Genomic DNA, 21,471 nt, shown 5'->3' with positions numbered 1-21,471 from the left:
TCTAGTTCAATTTCTTGGATACCTCCTAATTTTTACTATTTTGCATGCGAGATAATATCTTAGGATAGCTTATATATACAGAATAGAAGTGAAATAGCCTTTCAGATATCCAGAGCGAATAGCTCATGTTATATGTAACAGAAAACTGTAATATCATATCGGTGAAATGTTCATAGTTTTTTTTTTTTTCAGAATTTTTTTTTTCAAATGTTTAACAATCTCGTATTCTATAACTGTTCCAAGTAGGATTGCGAATTTTGTCTACATCGATAGAAAATCTAATAAAGAATAATTTATCCCTCTGGCGTGTTTCAATAGCATGCAAGGTTTTCGTGTAAATTTAATTTTAAAATCCCCTAAATTCAAGCCATTGCACGAAGCCAACCAGTGGCAACGTCTTGGCATGTATCAGTTTATGTACGAAGACTCATCGAGTTCGTTGATTTCTTACATCTTTGTCACGAGTAGAGTGTGTTAGCGACGATGTTGCCGAACTGCTGAAACATCAAACTTATTTCTCTAGTTAACTGTGCATTTAATCACAAAAGGTAATACAGGTTTTCTATTCATTTACGTGTACCCTATCGTCCCTTTCAATCTGCAAGGTTATTTCACTCCCACTCTCTCTCTCTCTCTCTCTCTCTATATATATATATATATATATATATATACATACATACATACATACATACATACATACAGCCCACACCTGCGGAGTAACGGCCGCGCAACCAGGTGGCCCGGGTTCGAATCCCGGTCGGGGCAAGTTACCTGGTTGAGGTTTTTCCGAGGTTTTCCCTCAACCCAATATCAGAAAATGCTGGGTAGCTATCGATGCTGGACCCCGGAATCATTACACCGGCATTATCACCTTCATCTCATTCAGACGCTAAATAACCTGAGATGTTGATACAGCTTCGTAAAATAACTCACTATATAGGGCCTACATGCAAACATACATACATACATACATACATAAATACATACACACATACACACATAGATACATACATACATACATACATACATACATACATACATACATACATACATACATACATACATACACACAATGTTTATCTTGTTCCTTGGACTAACTGATATACTACTGAGGACTAGCAATATACATATAATATGAGCATGTTCGTATATTCTGGGCGAATAACGGCAAGTTAAGGGCCCTGCCATTGAAAAAAAAAATTAACAACAATTATTCTCATCATAGAAAGTTCTCAGATTGTGGTAGGCCTACTTGGATTTGGGAGATTTCTATATAAGTTAGATTTTTAATTTTAATATTGGGAATTGAATAATTGTTCTTTTTATTGAAAATAGGCAACTGAGTTTATTAGATAATTAAGAAACATTAGAAGGTGCGGGTTGATATTAGACATTCCTTCCTTGCTTTAACCATGCTAATACACGAAGCACCTTTCATAACTTAGGAGTTAAGTTACTATCAAATTTATTATTGTTTTGTATTTATTTTAAGTTTATAAGTATTTAAAATATTAGTAATTAACAAGTAGATCTCAAGAAAATGCAGCTTTTTTTTTATAATAATATACAGGATGATTTAAGAAGAGAATTTTAGGTTATAGGTAACCAAAAAGTCAAATGTCATTTACGATTTTAATAACGGTTTTGCCGAAAAAAAAATTTGTGTCTGAAGTTTCACGCCGATTTATGGTTCCGTAAAACTATTGTGTATTGAGACGTATGAATGGTAAGATATAAATGCAAAGAACAAGCTGAAAAGAATTCCTTTGTCATGTTTTGGAAAAATACTTCATTTATATAATAGCCTAACGTGCAAAATTAAGTGATTAAATTTCCGTTACACTCTAAATAATTATGTTTCTAATGGAATCTACTGTCTGAGACTGAAATCTATCTTCTCCCTCCATACCCATTGCTGATATAGCCACGGCACATGACAAGGTCACAGGACGGGTCTTGCCTCCTATGTGTACTCTTGCAAGTGTCAAAACGAACTGTAGGGTCCTGGAAATTGATCATATCTGTCCTACGAATGCTGCCGGTGGTTGATAGACCATGAATCACTTCGAAAACAGTAAACTCAGTATTACGTAGTTTCTTACTTGTGGTGTCTGATATTGCGCATACTTTTAAAAAGCTATTATTTTTGTAACAACCCGCCATATGCAGCCGGGATGTAGCTACTAAAAATTTTGAAGGGCACCTTGAAAAAAGATAAATTGTCATTTTTTGTTTCTTTTTTAATTATATTCCCTGAAATTTCCTCTTTCCAACGGTATAAGAAACGTATACACTACTCACTTCTAAACAGCTATAAAAAAGATAACAACCCGCCACATGCAGTTGAATTGTACTCGTACTAAAAATGTGGAAGGTAAATTTCCATAAGTTAATATTGTCTGTAAAAAGTTCATCTTTTCTCAGTTTCTATCCTCCAAAATTATTTCAAACTTTCAGGGAACATTCATTATAGCTTGGTGCATAACTTAATAAAGGCATTTTACCAAATTTAAATTTGCAAAAGCGTTAACCCTAAAAATGTAGTAAAAATTATATTCAAATTTATCCAAAAAAAAAAAAAACGTAACTTTGAGGTTGAATTATATTTTTCCAAAACAAAATCCTGTTGAATTAACGTTAAAATTCCTGAAATGAACTGTAAAATATCCATTACTGTTCTCAAATTTGTTTCTGAGAAAAGATGCGTTAAAGCCATTAATTGAACATAGGTTGAGATCGGGTAACGCCGAATCTCTCCAAGAAATCAGGTTCTGATTCCCTCCCCAAAAAGGACACAGCCCTTTTCCCTATATATATTTTCATATTGAGTGTAGTCTTATTCCCTTCATAGCATATTTTCTTTAATCATGCATACAATTTTCCCTCACACTTTATACAGTCTTCATTTTATCAAGGGTATAAACTAAATAATCAAATCATATTATAGGAAATACCCTTGTTGTATTTAAAAAATATATATTTCTAAACTAGGATTATCATTTCCCTGCCAGATATTACAATTAATTAAAACCCTTTAAGTTTGTATAAAAGTTATTAAAACAGTTTTTTTTATTCTACCAGAAAAAATTGGGATGGGTGATATTACAATACTGTGCAGTATTAATTTTTCTGTTATTTAATTCTTCAGTTTTATTAATTAAATAATTGAGTTTTTGTTTGGAAGTCTTTGTAGTCGAGTTGGGTTGATAACGGCAGAATTTACTTTTTATTTTTGTGTGCCTGTACTTTATGTAAAACATCTAATGGAAAGAGTATTATTGGAGGGAATCGGCGTGTTTAAATGTAGTAGCTTTTTTTTTTTTTTTTTTTTGGCGAGGAGTGAATCGGTATGTTTACAATAATTTATTGTTTCGGAGGGAAACGGGAATAAAAATTGACTGCGGGAGGGAATCGAGAATCACCCGTTCAGATAGGTGTGTCCGGGTTCCCTTCAAAGTAATTATGATATTGACGTACTTCAATTTGAGTCTAGGGCATTTCGTAAACGGAAATTTCGTCACCGTTATAGTTTGTCACCTATTTTTCGTCATTAGTTCTTGCTCATCGCATACATTTTGTCATCTTTTTTGGATACTGAAGGGATTTCGTCACCAAAATAATATAGAAAATTACATTTAGGTTGTTTTTTTATGAGTCCAAAACCATCACTATATAATTATTTTAATGCTTTGTATTAACATGGATTCTGAAGTTAATTACATTCATCCTGCTTTTATGAAGTTTCAACCAAAATTTCCACTGAAGTTGTGACCTATGGCACGTAGGTAACTAAGAATGTTATCTTCTGTTCTATAGGCTTCATACCTATCGATAATTCATGCAATTCTGTTATCTAAGGACATTATTTCTTTTTTTTTCTGAGTGGAGACAGACCTGCTTCTAATTTCTCAATGTCCTGATGTATCCTTGCAGTCTCCTCCTGTAGCAACCGAAGGAGGGATGTGCTTTGCCCATTAGAGTACTGAGACGTCTATGCCACACTTCGCAAATTTGTTGTTCTGGCAGGATTTCCCTGAACGAATGTAACAATTCCATTATTTGGAGGGAATATGGCCTACCTCTGCCACGTCTACGACCCATGACATAATTATCCTCAAAACAATCGAAAATTGGGGTTATCTCATCCATACATTTTATTGGAGAATATCGAAAGCGTGAACTACATTATTCTCTGGTACGAAGGGCAATGCAACCAAGGAATGAAACTGGCTTCTTAGTTCGGCGTTTTCTTCTTCAAGATATTCTCCTCATAGCCCCTCTGTTTAAATACGTATCATTTTATATATGTATCATCAAAGGAAGCGACACGAAGGGAAGAAAAATTGTGGTGGCGAATAGTGATGAGGAAATTAAATTGGTGACAAAATATGGCGGTGACAGAAATGATTTGGTGACAAAATATGGTGGTGACAAAAGTGAATGGGTGACAAAATGTAATGTGACGAAAAATCGGTGACGAAAATTTCGGATCCCGTTCAATTTATGTTCTTTTGTTACAGTACTTCAGTAAAATAATGTAAACTACAGACAATGAGAAATCATGAGTTCCATTTTAAAATATTGTTATAACTTTTGCGACTAGGTAGAAACCACTTATTGGTTGTTTTTTTTTTAATAATATTCATGTAACATTCAAATATCCTGCCAATTTTTCCAAGAATATTCAGATTTAAAAAGTTACGAATCGAAGCAGGTTATATAAAATATTCTGATATGATGTGTACGTTTCAAACATTGGCTGATTTCGTCATAAACTGATAATGGAGGTCATAAGCAGGGCACGTATTTTAAGTTCTTCTATTTATTCCTTTTTATATGCGCAGAAATATCGCAGTCAACGTGCTTCATATTAAGCCAGTTCAAAGTAGCTTTACGTACTGAAAACATTCACAGACCTATATCGATAAACATTGCTTTGTGAGCTGATCAGCTGAAATAACTACAGTATGACATTTTCTATATTCATTTTAACGATGGATGGAAGCTTCATTGGTTACTAGTCAATATTGTACTGCATGTCTCCAGAAAATCAGCTGATATTGCGTTAAAAGTTCTTCGTAAGTAGTACTCGGTAACTCATTATGATAAATTATTATATATTTAAATTAATTTACTTTTCTACATTGTTCCTACAATATTGTTTGTTTTGTTATATGTTTTATATATTATTTCGACTTCGAAACTGCAACTTGATATACACAGTTCGTAGATGTTTGATTATTATTTATACAGAATATAAAAAGAAAACTCTGCACAAAAAATAAATGTGCATTAATTTCAAACTGATTTTTTTTCCACCATAATTTAGGAAATTAATAGGTTTTTATGTGGTTACCAATATTCTTGTTAGTTCTCTTTCATTCATAGAATTTTTTTAAATGGTGGACTTGAATGTTTTTTGTTCCGAAAATACAACAGTGTTCTTTGTCATGTTTCAACTTCATTTACTTCTTGTTTGAAAACAAATCTACGAAAGTTACTTCAGACTCAGGTGAGTTCCCTTTGAGAGGTTAATCAATGCATCGCCTAAATTAATTTACCCATACGTGTAAAAATAACATACAAAGTATAATTTTGATTCTAGCCTCATTATAACAAATAACAACGAACATTTTCATTTTATCAAAAGAAATACTCATTTTAGAAAAAAAAACGATATTTGTACTCTGAAAATATTCGTTCTACGTCACAAGACGTTACTGGAGCAAATCTGAAATATGATACATTATTTATTACTATCATCAAGTGAACAACTACTTTGTGAATCTAATAGTGTATCTAGTATGTGACACATAATATTAAACCCATAATTGTTTTCAAGAAAATGTTTCTTTCCTATTGTAATGGCAGCTAGGAAGTTGGTATTGTAAATCCGATGTTGAACTTGGACTGTAACGCAACTGAATGTATAGCAGCACGAGACGTTAACATTTAACGAAGAATAATCGTGAAAATAAATAAACGTGTTACACACTCCTGTTTGCATAATTATTTAATAACAGATGAGTTTACTTTTTTGGAATCATACATTATATTCACATTACGTAAATAATACAATAATGACAAAATATCTCACTTTGTTCACAACCTAAAATATAAATTAACAATGTTCTTCAAACTATTCACGACTCTACAGAATGCCACTATGCGTTGTTTGTGAACATACTGTGTATCATTTGTAGCGAGCGGCAGCAGGGCAAGGTGCGGTTAATATCTATACTTCTTACTGTACTCAACTGACATCTGCTGCTTTGGTACGAACTTCCTAGCTCTGTTAATAACATTATCCGGGGTCAATCCTTCTACTCAAAAGTCTAAGAAGAAAAATTAAGACTATTTTTCACTTAACGAGCTTGATCTACAGCAGGGCTGGGCACATTACGTGATTCTGAGAAATGAGCGCTGTGTGCTTTAAAGAGCGTGTCTCGCTGTAATGTACTATACTATGATATATCATAATATTTGTATAATTTAAAATTATATATTACTAAATGTACTATAATAACTTATAATGCAATATAAATATCGAATAGATACTCTAATATATTGTACCTGAGAAACATTTTCTTTAAGTTGTATTAATTTATGGTCATATCATATATCATATCATATCATATCATATCATATCATATCATATCATATCATATCATATCATATCATATCATGTCATATCATATCATATCGCTTCATATCATATATCATATCATATATCGCATCGCATCACATTATTTTATATTATATTATATTATATTATATCGTATCATATCATATCATATCATATCATATCATATATCATATCATATCATATATCATATCATATATATATCGCATCACATTATTTTATATTATATTATATCATATCATATCATATCATATTATATTATATCACATCATATATCATATCATATCATATTATACATTAACAGGATGACAATAATGCACTTAGTGAATCGGCCATGAGAATTAGCTACAAAATTTGCCAAGAAATTGCAAAGGAATTGAAAACATTCAACGAAGGTGAATTCATCAAGCGATGTTTAATTATATTGGCAGACGAACTCTGTCCACAGCAAGTAGGGGAAGTGGAAGCCATACACCTGTCTCGTAGAACCGTGGTGAGGAGATTGCAGTATGTGCGTATGGGTTATGTAAATAAGCCTAATGATTTGTGTGTGTGCATAGAGCGAAGTTTATTTCATTAAAATTAATGAGTGTTATAAAGTCTGTAATGTACAATGGATTGATGTAATATCCTTATAAACTATTATGTACTGACAGGCTGAATGACTAGAACAACCGTGGCTCCTGTTATATTAATGCAGGGAAGGTAGCTGTAATGCGAGTCCGCCACTGCGTGAGCGTTCGGCTCTGGCTTGGAATTGAAGTGCCTTGCGGAGCGAGAGCAGCTCTGGCCGACTAGACTGAGCCGCTCTCATGCCCGGCCCTGATCTACAGTAATCTCAGTAGAGGTTTTGATTTATTTAGAGAAAAACAACTCGAGTGAGATTTAATTGACCATTACAGAATTAGAAACAGTATATAAAGATTAGAAGAAATAAAGTACTTTAATACAATAAAATATTAATTTACTTACTAAAATACTAAACTGTCTTGAAAATTTATTATTGTACTATCTCATCATTATAAATATTCCGGTAGATGGCTGTAGTGTGATATGAGCAGCTGTTCTCATGTTACCAATTATGTCAACTATACAATCTTCATTAAACTCTATACACGATTACTAGTCAAGAAGGCTTTGTTGATTCAGTGTCATTTTTATTAAAATAGTTGAATTCCAGTTCAATTATCAATATATATTAAACAATTTCTGATACATGACTATTCATCCATAATCTCATACAGCAGAAACTATAACATAACCTAAATAATATAAACAAGATAAATGATAGAAAATTTTTAGTTAGGGATGACGAAGTAAACATAATTTTAAAAGTTACAATAAATTATTGAAAATACAGTGTTGGCAAACAAAGAAGCAAATGCTAGGGAGATGATAAAAACAAATTCTAGGGAGGTGATAAAAAATGCTAGGGATGTAATAACAATTGAAGGGTACAGAGAAAGAACGAACAGTCACAATTTTCTTAAGGGTGATGTCATCATCTAATTCAGTATATTACTGTTGTTCCTAATGAAAATGAAGGAAGTGATAATTCTCCTTTATCAGTTTTGATAAGAAAAACACATAAATTTTGCAGTAATATATTGACTTAGATGATGTCGTCACCCTTATGAGAATTGCGACTCCGTTCTTTCTCTGTACCCTTCAATTGTAGAATAAGCAGCCATGATTGGTTGAATCACGTCGTTAAGTACCATTTTATTGGTCAAAAGTAGTATGACGTAATAAAAGTGTAATAGGATAAATATACATGTAAACATGATGTAAGGAACAACGTAAAAATAGCGATAATTATAAAATGTATTTACGACTTAACCCTCCTATAATGACAGTCTATCATATTTCACTCTTTTATAAATCTTAAACTGTTCTTATCTCTTCCATTACAACAAATACCAAAACTTAACACGATCAGTGTTATTGGCAGACTAGTGTATCGCTACTTATCGTTATGTCGTAACGTATGTAATTACTAGTTGTAGACTTTGGACATGGTATAGTCATTATATTATATTTACATGAACTAATCGACGAATCTTTCATGAACCATGTTTGTAAATAAATACATTTTCACACGCTTCAATTCTAATCCTAGTGTAATAATAAACTTTATATTGGAACAAGAAGTCCTGTTAATATTTTCTAATATTTTCCCATAGAAAATAAGATAATAAATTGGGGATGTTTTCCTATTCTCTATCAATAATATCCTTTCTGTCTTTATTAGGTATTTTGTTATTCCACAATGACACATCAAGAGAAAGCGTTTTCGTACTCTGCTTGTTACCTAGAGAATATTTTTTTCTTAAACTTCCGCATTAGACATTCTTGAACCTCAATCTTCATTATAAATGTTGCTCATTGCTGTTTTTAGCATCACTTTAATTTACATTTCTTTCTGCTTGCTCTCTTTTAATACTCTGGAGTCTACATTTTTATTATACGTGCTTTTGTGCTGCTCATCTGATAGACGAGTTGCATTTGTGCCTAATTTTTTCAATCTGTGCCTTTAACAGAAACGTGACTTACAAGCAACATGACCCAAGAGAGAAGAATCAATGAAGACACTTTTCCAAAATGGTTAAATGAGTCCTTAATCAAAACGGTATTGAAGTTAGAAGATGATCCGACGACTTTAGTGACGTCTTTCGAGATCACGTGGGCAACGGAAGTTGGAGACAATTATGCAAGTGATATGTATAGAGTCACTGTGCAAACAGAGAGAATGGGGGCAGTGGAGAAACGATCTTTCATTGTCAAGGTGGAACTGAAGACAGGACAAATGGCTAAGGTAAGTTGTATCCATAAATTCTTTCACAGAAAAATTCTGAAATTACTGTATTTAAAAAAATACAAAGCTACAAGTTATACTCTATATTGCTCGAGAATAATTATTATAAACAATGCTGGCAGATGGGAAAGTACGGCTCAAGTTTAATATTTCTTAAAATAAGATAATGTATTATTTTATTAAATATTACGAATTAACTTAAATGTTTACAGTGACTTTCAACATTAAATACTTACATACATATATAATACATACGTACGTACGTACGTACATACATACATACATACATACATACATACATACATACATACATACATACATACATACATACATACATACATACATACATACATACATACATACATACATACATACATACATACATACATACATACATACATACATACATACTATACAGAGTGAAAGGGGTATAACTGCATTAATTTCAACTAGTAACAGTTATCAATAAAACTAGCTGATAAGTTCGAATAACCGTTTCTCTATCTATAATGGTTATGAAAAAGTTTGAGTTTCTATTTAGAAATTGGAAATGGATACGTTGCAACAGCGCAATGCTTGAATCCCCATAAATTACTCAAGATTAGTAAATTTTGTCATTGTCCTTAATTGCCTTCACACTTAGAATTCTACGAACAGACTGGCATAAGACTTGCTACTGCTGAGGTACAACGTAAGAACGCAGGTAAACAGGGTACACATGCCTAGTAGAGACCGGCGAATCGTCATTCAGACCTGCCCATCAGAGACAGGCAAACTGTCGATCAGGCTTGCCCATGACTGTTTATGTCCGTGAGCGGGCTTACGCTTCGTATCGTTCGCCCGCCTGCAACCTTCCCTCTCAAGCAGGCAGGCAGTGTGGTTGCACGTGACTCCCAAAGAGTCCTACGAGTGATCCGAGAGGACTGTTGGGTTCCGCCGACCTGCGCCAGACTGCTGCTTTCAGATGCATGATAAATATGAACCAAGTCATTCAAACCTGACAAGAAGGCTATAGATATAGACAAACTACTGAAAACTTAATTTGTTGTCTTCCGAAACGTACCGTTAATAAAGACAAAGAAAACTATTTCTCGTCAACATAATATCCATTAAATGCTAACAGTTATTATAAATTACTTGCACTTTCCTTTTCATCGTAGCAATATAAATTTAATGCAAACCATTCAAATTTTCAGCTTCATAAATAAAAAGAAATCTGTCCCTCAGGAGTTAAATTGTAAATCAATATTCTAAAGAACGAAAAACTTTTATACATTTTACAGGTATTCATGAGGTTTTTAATTGTTGATAAGGAAAAAGTTAAAATGAAATATTTTTCTATAATCTCTTCTCTTCCCTTTTCCCTTTTCCCTTTTCTCTTTTCCCTTTTCCCTTTTCCTTTTCCCTTTTCACTTTAACCTTTTCCCTTTAACCTTTCCCCTTTTTCCTTTTCCCTTCCCTTCCCTTCCCTTCCCTTCCCTTCCCTTCCCTTCCCTTCCCTTCCCTTCCCTTCCCTTCCCTTCCCTTCCCTTCCCTTCCCTTCCCTTCCCAACTAGTCACAAGTTATGAAATGTTACTATTTTGTTGAGTCAGATACACTTTGCAGGAATATGAAATGTATAATATTGTCTTATTACTTTATGAATTCTGTAGCGCAATAAATCGTAAAACTGTGTTTCTTGAATCAAGAAATATCTGCCGTGTTGGACCATAAGATAAAGATTTTTTGAAGTGACTAAATAGCCAACGAACTTAGGTTTCAAACTAGTACTGTTTCATCTTAAGCAGCGCAAACTGTTCCGTGAATGCAAGTCACTCTACTTTATAATACGAGCAAACAGGCAGGCTTTCTTGGGTCCCGCCTGGACTGAACCTATAAAACCCGGGCTCAGTGGGTTCAGGCTAAAAGTTAACTTGCTTTGTAGCGTCACCGGAACCCAAGCCTGACGGCAAGCAGGTACGGGCGTGAGTCTTGTGTGATTTGCCGGTCTCTACTGCCCATGGCTGTTTTCCTTCGTGAGTGGGGTATGCAAGGTATCGCGCGCCTGCCTTCAACCTTCCCTCACAAGCAGACAGGCAATGTGGTTGCACGTGACGTCAAACAGTCCTATAGTGACCCGAAAGGACTGATGTTTTTCGCCGACCTGCGCCAAACTGAGCTGCTTTCATATGCATGATAAATATCAACCAAGTCATTCAAACCTGACAGAAAGCATACAGATATAGACAAACTACAGAAAACTTAATTTGTCGTTTTCTGAAATGTACTGTTAATAAATACAATGAAAACTATGTCTCCTCAACATAATATCCATTAAATGCCAACAGTTATTATAAATTACTTACACTTTCCTTTTCATCATAGTAACATAGCACACTAATATCCTAACGCACAATTTGTATCAAATATACAGAAATCTTCTTTGCTTTATACGAGAACTTAATAGAGTGTTAAGAAGAATATTGTTTTCAGATATTATCTGTTGGCAACTTGTTCGGTCGGGAAATCAAAAGCTTGACGTGTACAGCACCAGCAATACACCAGCTATTAGAAGCAGTGTCACCAGGGAAATATCAACCATTCTCACCTAAATGCCTCTACACTCACACAACAAACACAAGGGTAATCATCATGGAAGATCTTAAGAAGCAAGACTTCCGAATGGCAGAAAGATTTCACGGTCTGGATCTGAGCCACTGCCTCCTCGTCATGAGGAACATTGCGCGTTACCACGCTTCATCTGTAGTGCTGTACCAGAAAGTTCCGCATGAGTTTCGACTGTTTATGAGAAGTATATACTGTGAAGAACTGCGAGAAAATATGAACGCTTACTATGGAAAGAATATAAAACAATTGGCAATTGAAGTTGCTCAGTGGCCTGTATATGGTGTGAGATTTGCAGAAAAGCTTCACAACCTAGCTGAAACTGTTGCAGACCAAATTTTAGAGTTGCTAACCAGAGACGACAACGAATTCAATGTTCTGTGCCATGCAGACCTGTGGTCAAATAATATGATGTTCCGATATTCTGACGAAACAGGAGAAGTGGCAGATGTAAGGTATGTAATTATCATTATTATGTATATTTAAGATTTTATATTTGCATACGTTAGGGAATTGATTTATTCCATATCCTCTTAGTTTACTCACTTGTTTGATTTGTATGTAGTAACTAAGAGTGAGTACAGATCGTTCAGGTTTTTTACGGGCATGTAGCACGTATTGGTGAATCCAGAAATGCATATAGAGTGTTAGTTGGGAGGCCGGAAGGGAAAAAGACCTTTGGGGAGGCCGAGACACAGATGGAGAAAAAATAGCATTAAAATGGATTTGAGGGAGGTGGAATATAATGGTACAGACTGGATTAATCTTGCTCAGGATAGGGACCGATGGCGGGCTTATATGAGGGCGGCAATGAACCTCCAGGTTCTCTGAGAAGCCATTTGTAAATAAGTCATCATCATCTTCACTTCATGGTTTAGGCTCAGTGCCTGTTCCGTCTTCACATTTTATTCAGTTCCACCTCTTCCTAGGACGTCCGACATCTCTTTTGCCTTTAGGTTGGTATTGTTGTATCAGTGCTGGAATTCTTTCATATCCATTCGAGATAGGTGTTCTTTCCACTTTTCTTTATAATCTTCAACTTTATCGTTTATGTTGTATATATTTAATTTTTTTTACAGATATCCTCATTTCTTATCAGATCCCTTCTTCTACATCCCTTTACTCTGCGAAGAAACCTTATCTCTGCAGCCTGTAATTTACTTTTATCTCGTTCTTTAATTATCCATGATTCGCTTCCATATGTCAACACGGGTACTGCCATAGTTTTACAGAACTTTAGTTTTGTTTCTTTTCTAGTTTTATTTTTTAGTGTTCTATTTATTGTTCCGCATATCCACTGGAATTTGCTTATTTTGTTGTCAATATCTCTATCTACATCATAAGTTATATTACAACCTAAATAATCAAAATGAGATACTTGTTCTATGGGCTTATTATCAACTATTATTTTTGTACGAATTGGAAATTTACCACTGTGGGCCATTACTTTAGTTTTATGAGTTGATATGCTCAAATTATAGTCTTCTTTTCCTAGTAGGTGTAGTTTGTGAATGGCATATTGCAATTTTTCTTCACTCTCTTGTATTAATGTTACATTGTAAATAAGTAATAATAATAATAATTATTATTATTATTATTATTATTATTACATAAAATTTAAAAAAAAATGATAATGTAAATTGTAAGTAATTTTAATAATAACCCCCCTTGACAAAATTCTACTACTTCGAACTAAATGAAAGAATTTCCATGTGTCGGATATCAGCTTCAGTGCCATTTGATCACACTGACAACTACCGTCAGTCTCGTCGCTTGATCGCCCTGCGGTGTTCCTTGAGATTCCGTTTTTCGATTCTCAATTTCCTCCGGAGCTCCGCATCCTTCCGTATACTACCTATACCACCTTCGATAGTACTGGAGATCACCGGAGGAGAGCTTTATTCGTAATATTCGATTCCTCCGCAGCCGAACAGCACTATTCTGAGGTGTACAAAATACTTACTGTTACAAAATACTTGTTTCACTTTAGAACTGCATTATGAAAATGCCTGTTCGACAGAACGGAACATCTTTGGCGCTACTCGAATCAGAAGTGGAAATTCTTTCGTCACACTGAAATAAATGTTAGAAACTAAAGTAAAATAGTAAAAAATAGTAAAAAAAGTTGAGACGGTGTCGGGTGGAGTTCCCGGGTAGCTCAGTGATAGAGCGCTGGTACGTTCAACCAGAGGTCCCAGGATCGATACCCGGCGCCGGAACAATTTTTCCCTTGAAATTATTCAAATCTGTTTTACAGGGAGCTTCACCTGAAAGACTAGATTTGCATAATATATACGTTACTGTGTACGTTAACAGAAAACCACAATTCCAAGTCACACAGAGATTGTGTGCACTCGTTGTGGGTCTCTGGCGTTTCGTCAGCCCACGCGAATTGTGTGGATATAAAGGAAAAAGTTGAGACGGTGTCGGGTGGAGTTCCCGGGTAGCTCAGTGGTAGAGCGCTGGTACGTTCAACCAGAGGTCCCGGGATCGATACCCGGCCCCGGAAGAATTTTTCCCTTGAAATTATTCAAATCTGCTTTACAGGGAGCTTCACCTGAAAGACTAGATTTGCATATAGTAAAATAACGAAGGACTTTTTTTTTAAATGTACAAATTATCTTGAAACTGTTGTTACTGAGTACAGTATTCTATCAAACAATTATTAACATAATGCCTGTATTACAGTATAGTAACTGCATTGTGGAAATGAAAATATATAGGTCAAATTTTATTTATAAACATTTTCCATTTTTAGTTTCATTACCAATTCTTGAAATTAAACTAAATTCTGTTCTAACGTGACTTTATTGTAATCATAGTGAGACAGAAGAGATAGTCGAAGAGTTTTTATTTAACAAAAATACAAAGGTTGTAAATTTTCCTGTGTTATTACAATGATATCTTTTCTCTTTATGAAGGCATTATGAATTTTTGTAGGCCGAGAGAAATGATTATAGCTTTTCATTTATTCAATTCTTGAGAAATTGAACACCATTGTGAACTTGAGTTGGGCAGAAGAGGAAGAACAGATTATGTTTTATTTATAATTTTGATCCACTCCTATTTCGTGACTGATTTACAAATAATTTAAAATTACATTAAATTTCCTGCCACGAAAAAACCTGATCTACGAATTCAGTTTGGTATTAGAAAACACTTATTTTCCACGAATTCACATCTCAGTGTGTCTCAGCTCATTATGACATCATACTACGACATCACATGGCATACAGGGAAGTATGTGGTCATTTATCGTCCAAAATACCACTGTTCCATTACATACTATTATCTGTGCATTTCGAACTTGGCGCTCAAGGTCAAGCAATGGACTGCATTTGTCAAAGTGTGCTTACCCCAATCCTGGACCATTCTCCTCAACTGAAGTCAGCTGGGACAGCCGGAATTACCAGTGCTTCAGTTCACAGTTTTTAGTTCAGTGACTCGTGCGTGATTTGTACTTTCGTACGTTTATACGTGACCTTGATCCTCCAGGTCGAAATCCATACATAATAGTCGTAGTGCATGTTCCAAGATACCACTGTGCACCTGTGTAGTTATATATAGTAGTGTTATTTCGGAACTGTTATTTGGAACCCTAGTTTCAAGGAACTGAGAGAATTGGAACTGTTAAGAAAAATAACAAGTTTTCCATCTCTAATATGCACATAACTTAGTTTCGTTTAAGTCTACCCGTGAAGTACACATTAATTACTAATTCTTTAATCAAATTTCGAATTTGAAAGCTGTAATAATCTATGGAATTCTGTTTCATAATTTTAGATTCATAGACTATCAACTAAGTCACTGGATGTCACCAGCAATTGAGCTACTATATTTCCTATATATGAATCCGTCAATAGATGTAATGGATCAACATTACTTTCTCTTAGAGGAATACTATAAAACTTTGGGAGAAACATTTACGGAATTGGGAAGCAAACATCTGCATCCATCATGGGAGCAACTGAACATCCAACTGGAGAGAAGGCACATGTATGCCGTAATAATCGTTTGTTCAGCGTTGTGCATGATCCTGGTGGACCACAACAAACCTCTAGACATAGAAAAAGTGTTCACACAAGACGAAACGTTTCACATAAGTGAACAGTACAAGGAAGCCTTGCTTAAGATTCTACCCATTTTTGAACAGAAAGGATGGCTATGAAGTTGCTAAACAAAAGTTCATTTGGCATTTGGTTAACATTTTTAAGATAGTTGTTAAGTTTTTATTTTTTAACGTGAAACATTTATGAGCTTGACATTGACCCGGTCACACTCTCTGTTAATACAGTGACGCCATTAATTAAAGTAGGCCTTGAATGATTAAAATATGCCGTTTTTAAAACAGTTTCGTATCAAATCAGCCGTGATAAAACAAGAAGGAGTAAGAAAGAATGTGACATCTTAATTGATTAATTTTTAAATATTAAAAACTTAACGAAATATTTTTCTTAATTTCTTTCTACCCAAACCTTATTATTCGTAGGGTAGTTCACCCTGTTATCAGCTACCTCCCAGTAGTCAGCCATCTTGGCATAATTATGAAAAAAATAAGTACATCAAAGAATATGTACATATTCTGTTGGCTCACCAGTACTCTGCCATTCTTTGTCCTGCCCTCGAACCTCTAGTAACCTCTTATGTGAGAAATATAAAGCAATAGTTAACCTTTAAACATGTTGTGGAGAGCACCATGTTGTTGTTGTGTGATATTCTTGTGCGTTGAACAACGTGCAGTCTCATTTTTACAAGGTCAGTATTTCGTTATTATAAGTCATAGCCACTTAAAACAATGATTGGGTGACTTGAAATATTCTAGAATAGTTAAATGAGCACTGAATTTATGTTTTAAAAGTGTTAAGTATTTCAATGGAGCTGACTATAGGAGACTTCAGTAAGATATAGAAGCCAGTAGTCAGCCTAGGCTACTGACTACTGGAACTATGGCTCACACTGAGTTTAAAAACCATTTTCTGTCATCTGCAAGCTTAAAGCCTGGCCTTTAATGTCAGACCATGGTATTTTGGTTTAAATACATAAAACCCAGTAGTGAGCCTAGTAAGAGAGATAGAGGCTGACTATTGGTATCTTGATTAACCTATAGTCAGCCACCATATCAAATATTAAAATCTAAATAAAATAATGTAATGATAACAGTGTAGAACTCATGAGATGTTACATACAACTTGCTCCATAAATATATATGTTACAGATAGGCCTATAAATAAAAATGTTTTCGACTAAAAGGGTGAAACGACCGATTCACCAATATGAAGAGAGGGAGTTAGTGGAAGCTTTGCTTGAGATTCGGCAAAATAATTTAAACATTGGTAAAGGACATTGCAAGAGGGACAAAATTTTGAAGAGGATCTGTTCTGGCCAGGTCCCTTATCAAATACAAAAAAGCAACGACCTGTTAAAGAGAGAGTTCCAAGTACTATTTCATCAGCAACATGGCGTGAGTTCTTCCATAAAAAGAACTTGACCAAAATCGAGGAAACAAAATTAAAACAACAGAGAAAAGAGGAGAGGGAGAATGTAAAATCTCTTATGAAAAATAGCAAAGACAAAAAAGGAAATCTACATTCATCTCAGATGCAAATGCTGATCCAGATGATGAATCCCAGGAAGAGGACAATTATTTGAGCCGTTCAGAGCAGAAGTGGCGTAAGTCAAAATTGGGTGATGAGGTTTAAAGTAAAAATTCTGTAAAACACGGAGCAAAGCAGCAATTAATAATTCCTTCGTGCTATCCACTGACTAATAATAGTTCAACTAAATTGAATATTAATTGCAACTTTGCGCTGTATTTTACACAAGTTTCATTTTAAACCTCGTCATCCAATTTTGACTTACACCACTTCTGCTCTGAACGGCTCATTTAAGACAACTGTGTGCTGCTTATAATGATGAACTTATTAGTGACGTTGAAGATGAAGATTTGAAAAATATTGGGTGTGATAATTGTTCAAACTGGTTTCATCTCAAATGTACTGAGCTTAATGCATTGCCGTATGATATTGCAGTGGGTAAAGAATTTCACTGTCAATTTTGTTATTTATTTATTTTTTTTTTTTTTTTGTAAAACGAATATTGTTTCAATAGTATCTATCTCAGAAATACCTTCTGTAATTCCTTCTAATTTTTTTTGTAATACTGTATAATGAAAGTACATGTATAATGTTTATTTTATCATATTCTAACAGTAAAATTTAATTTAACCTAAATTTGGTTTAGAGGCTGAGTACTGGTTTTAAACTGGCTGGAAACGATTTTTATGGCCGAATACTGGAGAATTTGTTACTACTAGGAAAATGTATTATTTTTAGTCCAAAAAGTATAGTTATAATGTTATGTTATGTGAAATTTCAAAACTAGACTATTTGTTTGTAATGGTCATTAATAAAGGAAATAATGTTAAATGGTTTTCTTATCAGAAACTACTCTAGTGTATTACAGTACTGTTAACAGGCTAACTAATGGTGCAGTCACCCTGTACAAATGGAGATAATTTACTAATAAATGCAAGGAGAATAAAGGCAAAGTTAAATTAACAGAATCTAATTGAGTGACGTTTTCACAAAACCTGTTTTCTAAATTAATTTTTTTTTTCTCAGGAGGAATGTTTTTCAAAATAATCCATATAGTTATGAAATTTCATCCTCCAAAATTATTACATATTGGCAGTTGAAATTGGCATAGGTTACAGTGTTTTGTACATTTTTATAACACAATATCATTGAAGAAAATTAATCACTTTCATGAATTTCGTCAGAACTTATCTTTGTAATCTTATTATAAGCTATACATTATTACCATGTGTATAATGCACAAAGTGCCAATCATATTAACACAAATTTCCATTGCTACCTATTTTAGTGGAAAACAATGGAATACTAAGGAGAAAGATTTTCTGCCTGGAGCCTAGAGCCAAAAGCATGTATACGTCATTGTCATTAGGATTCTGCTGCATTTGTGGAGCCCTCTGCAAAATTTTGTTTCAATTCATAGGATTTAAACTTTCATTAGAGTTTTCGGCATTTACTTTTATAGATATTTCTAGTAATGTATTCGATGCCATGTTGCGTCATAACATACGTTTATGTCCAGTTTCTCACGAACATTACCAAGGTTCTATCTGTTTATTTTGAAGCATTCTATCATGTGCTTAACGTATAATAAAATTGTTGTTGGAGTGCATTGAAAAATGGAAGTGTATGTTTTCATGACAATAAACCAGTTCTCAAATGAGGACACTGGTTTTTAAATCCCGGTCACAGAAATATTTTAATTCCGACATCAAAAGGTTAAAAAAAAACACTTGCAGCACAGATCACATAATATTCAGACAGACAAAAAATAAAAATGATCAGCGTGTTACTAACGGCTAACAAAGAAAGGAAACGAAAGTCCACAAAAAATTTAACCAGTTTGGCCACGAGATAAAAATAATATGCAATACCTATTATTAATGAATTATGCCGCATATCCTTGTAGATAAGTTATGCTAAATCTCTCCATTCCGTTTATACCCAGTTTTGGAAAAAAAAAATTATATTTCACTTTAAATTTACTACTCTCTAGATCAGCGGTTCTCAACCTATGGTACGCGTACCACTGATGGTACACGAGCCATTATTGGGTGATACTTAAAGCATGGACGAATATATAATAGGATGCGAAACTTACTGAGTTTCCCGTAACACATGATAGAGGCGCTAATGTAGAAACTGATCGGTGGAGAACTTATTACATCTAGCAGAGCACCAAGTAGCGAAAACAAAACCTAATTACTCTATGCATTTAGCAGCACACCTGGTGACGAAAATGTTAAACTATGCAGAAAATGTTCCTTCCCTCCCACCCTCATCGATATTTTCAACTAACCCAATTTAAAATAAAACATTTACATTTTTATTCCTCACAGCATCTACAACTGAAAATTCTTACCGGAGTCAACAGGAAGATAAAAAGAGACGATATTATATTTTACACTACCCAATTAAAATATAGCCGAACAGAGACAGAAAATAAAGCAAAAGATTAGATAACTGGGATTGTATTCTTTGGATATTTAATGTACAGCGCAATGGAAAAAGTGTGCAAAAACTACTTAGATAGTTCAATTTATTATAGTATTACTATTACCTTACAATACAGTCAACAACACTATTTTTACAATGTCCATAAACATCACTGTTTAACATACACTGCTTATACACACACTTAGTATCACTTTATGTCCACTAATTAGCAAGTTTCTGGCTGCCATCTTGTCTTCTCGAGCATCGTCTGTTCGTCTTACATTCGTCTCGAACGACCGGATAAATAAAGAACTCTGTGGGTAATCTACCCAACACGTAGTTCTAATGTTCATCGCCCACGACGTCGGGCGCTGATCATCTTATTTGAACCCCCTTCCGTCAGATGGTGCTGACCGCAGTTTTGCACCCAATTATGTATTCATCCATGCTTAAAGTTTGAGTTAAAATATAAATTATCATACATATAAACATTTATAGTTGTTTTATGTATATTTTATGGAATAAAAGTAAATTCAAAGATAACTGTTCCTCAATTAACACTTCTACATGAAGCAATCAGTTATTGGTATTGGAGTACAGTAATATTTGTTTTGAGCCTGGGAGTCACACATGTCGTTTTCCCATAATAAATTTAGTGGTAGAGCAAATGTCCTAAGTTTAAAATAGTGGTACGCCAATAAAGAGGGTGAGAACCACTGCTCTATATGCAGACAGAGTGACTGTGTTGACAATGCCAGGCCTTTGCTACAAAAAAGAAACTAGGCTAGGTCGCAAATACTCTCTCATCAAGTTTCCAAACATGTCACTATTTAAAACCATTTTGTCAATTTTTCCAGAAACTAAGCATTTTCCGTAATATTTCCATATAAGGAATTGCTCTTGTGTTTTATTCAGAAGCACGCTCACGCGTTTTCCAAACATACTTACGACTCACTCTGTATAATTACCATTTTACATTTAAACCCTCTTACCATAAAGTGAACAAAATTAGCGTCTGCTACAATCTAACGTTCTCTGTCATTTATCATTAGTTAACCTCTTAATATTTTCATCCCATTTAATCAGTTATTCAGTTATATTCAGGACTCTTATCTTTTCAATCAGTTACATACTCTTTATTTAAGCACTTGTTCTAGTGCTCGCCATTACTGTGTATCTTACTATAATACTGTCTACCTATTTCCATCTTATCTAGTGACTATACACTCATTTCCTACCACAAGTACTTCCCGTAATAACATCCTTCACTATTTGTGTGCCTCGTTTTATCGTGACAACGCTTTTTAGTTCTTTTAGCACTCTGATTATTACATTATTTATGTCTTTGTTATATTAAGACTTTTAGCCATAGTAGCTGACG

At 34.1% G+C, this 21,471-nt stretch overlaps 1 protein-coding gene across 2 annotated transcripts in view; it reads left to right on the top strand.

Annotated features, from left to right (window-relative positions):
• The first annotated feature begins 4,875 nt into the window (after positions 1-4,875).
• LOC138705967 (uncharacterized) overlaps positions 4,876-21,471 on the top strand; it is a 29,967-nt gene continuing 13,371 nt past the window's right edge. The window contains exons 1-4 of one of the 2 annotated variants that reach the window (XM_069834792.1): positions 4,876-5,078; positions 9,184-9,458; positions 11,932-12,518; positions 15,847-18,488. In XM_069834792.1, coding sequence (XP_069690893.1) covers positions 9,204-9,458; positions 11,932-12,518; positions 15,847-16,231 — 1,227 coding nt within the window. In that variant the 5' untranslated portion in view covers positions 4,876-5,078; positions 9,184-9,203 and the 3' untranslated portion in view covers positions 16,232-18,488. Of the gene's footprint in view, positions 5,079-9,183; positions 9,459-11,931; positions 12,519-15,846; positions 18,489-21,471 lie in introns of those variants that run through there. The other variant, XM_069834790.1, reaches the window with a different exon arrangement.

The sequence above is a fragment of the Periplaneta americana genome, chromosome 9, assembly GCF_040183065.1.
Source record: "Periplaneta americana isolate PAMFEO1 chromosome 9, P.americana_PAMFEO1_priV1, whole genome shotgun sequence".
NCBI classification, from domain to species: Eukaryota; Metazoa; Arthropoda; class Insecta; order Blattodea; family Blattidae; genus Periplaneta; species Periplaneta americana.
The sequence above is the reverse complement of the archived record's forward strand: the minus strand, read 5'-3'. Positions and strand labels throughout refer to the sequence as shown.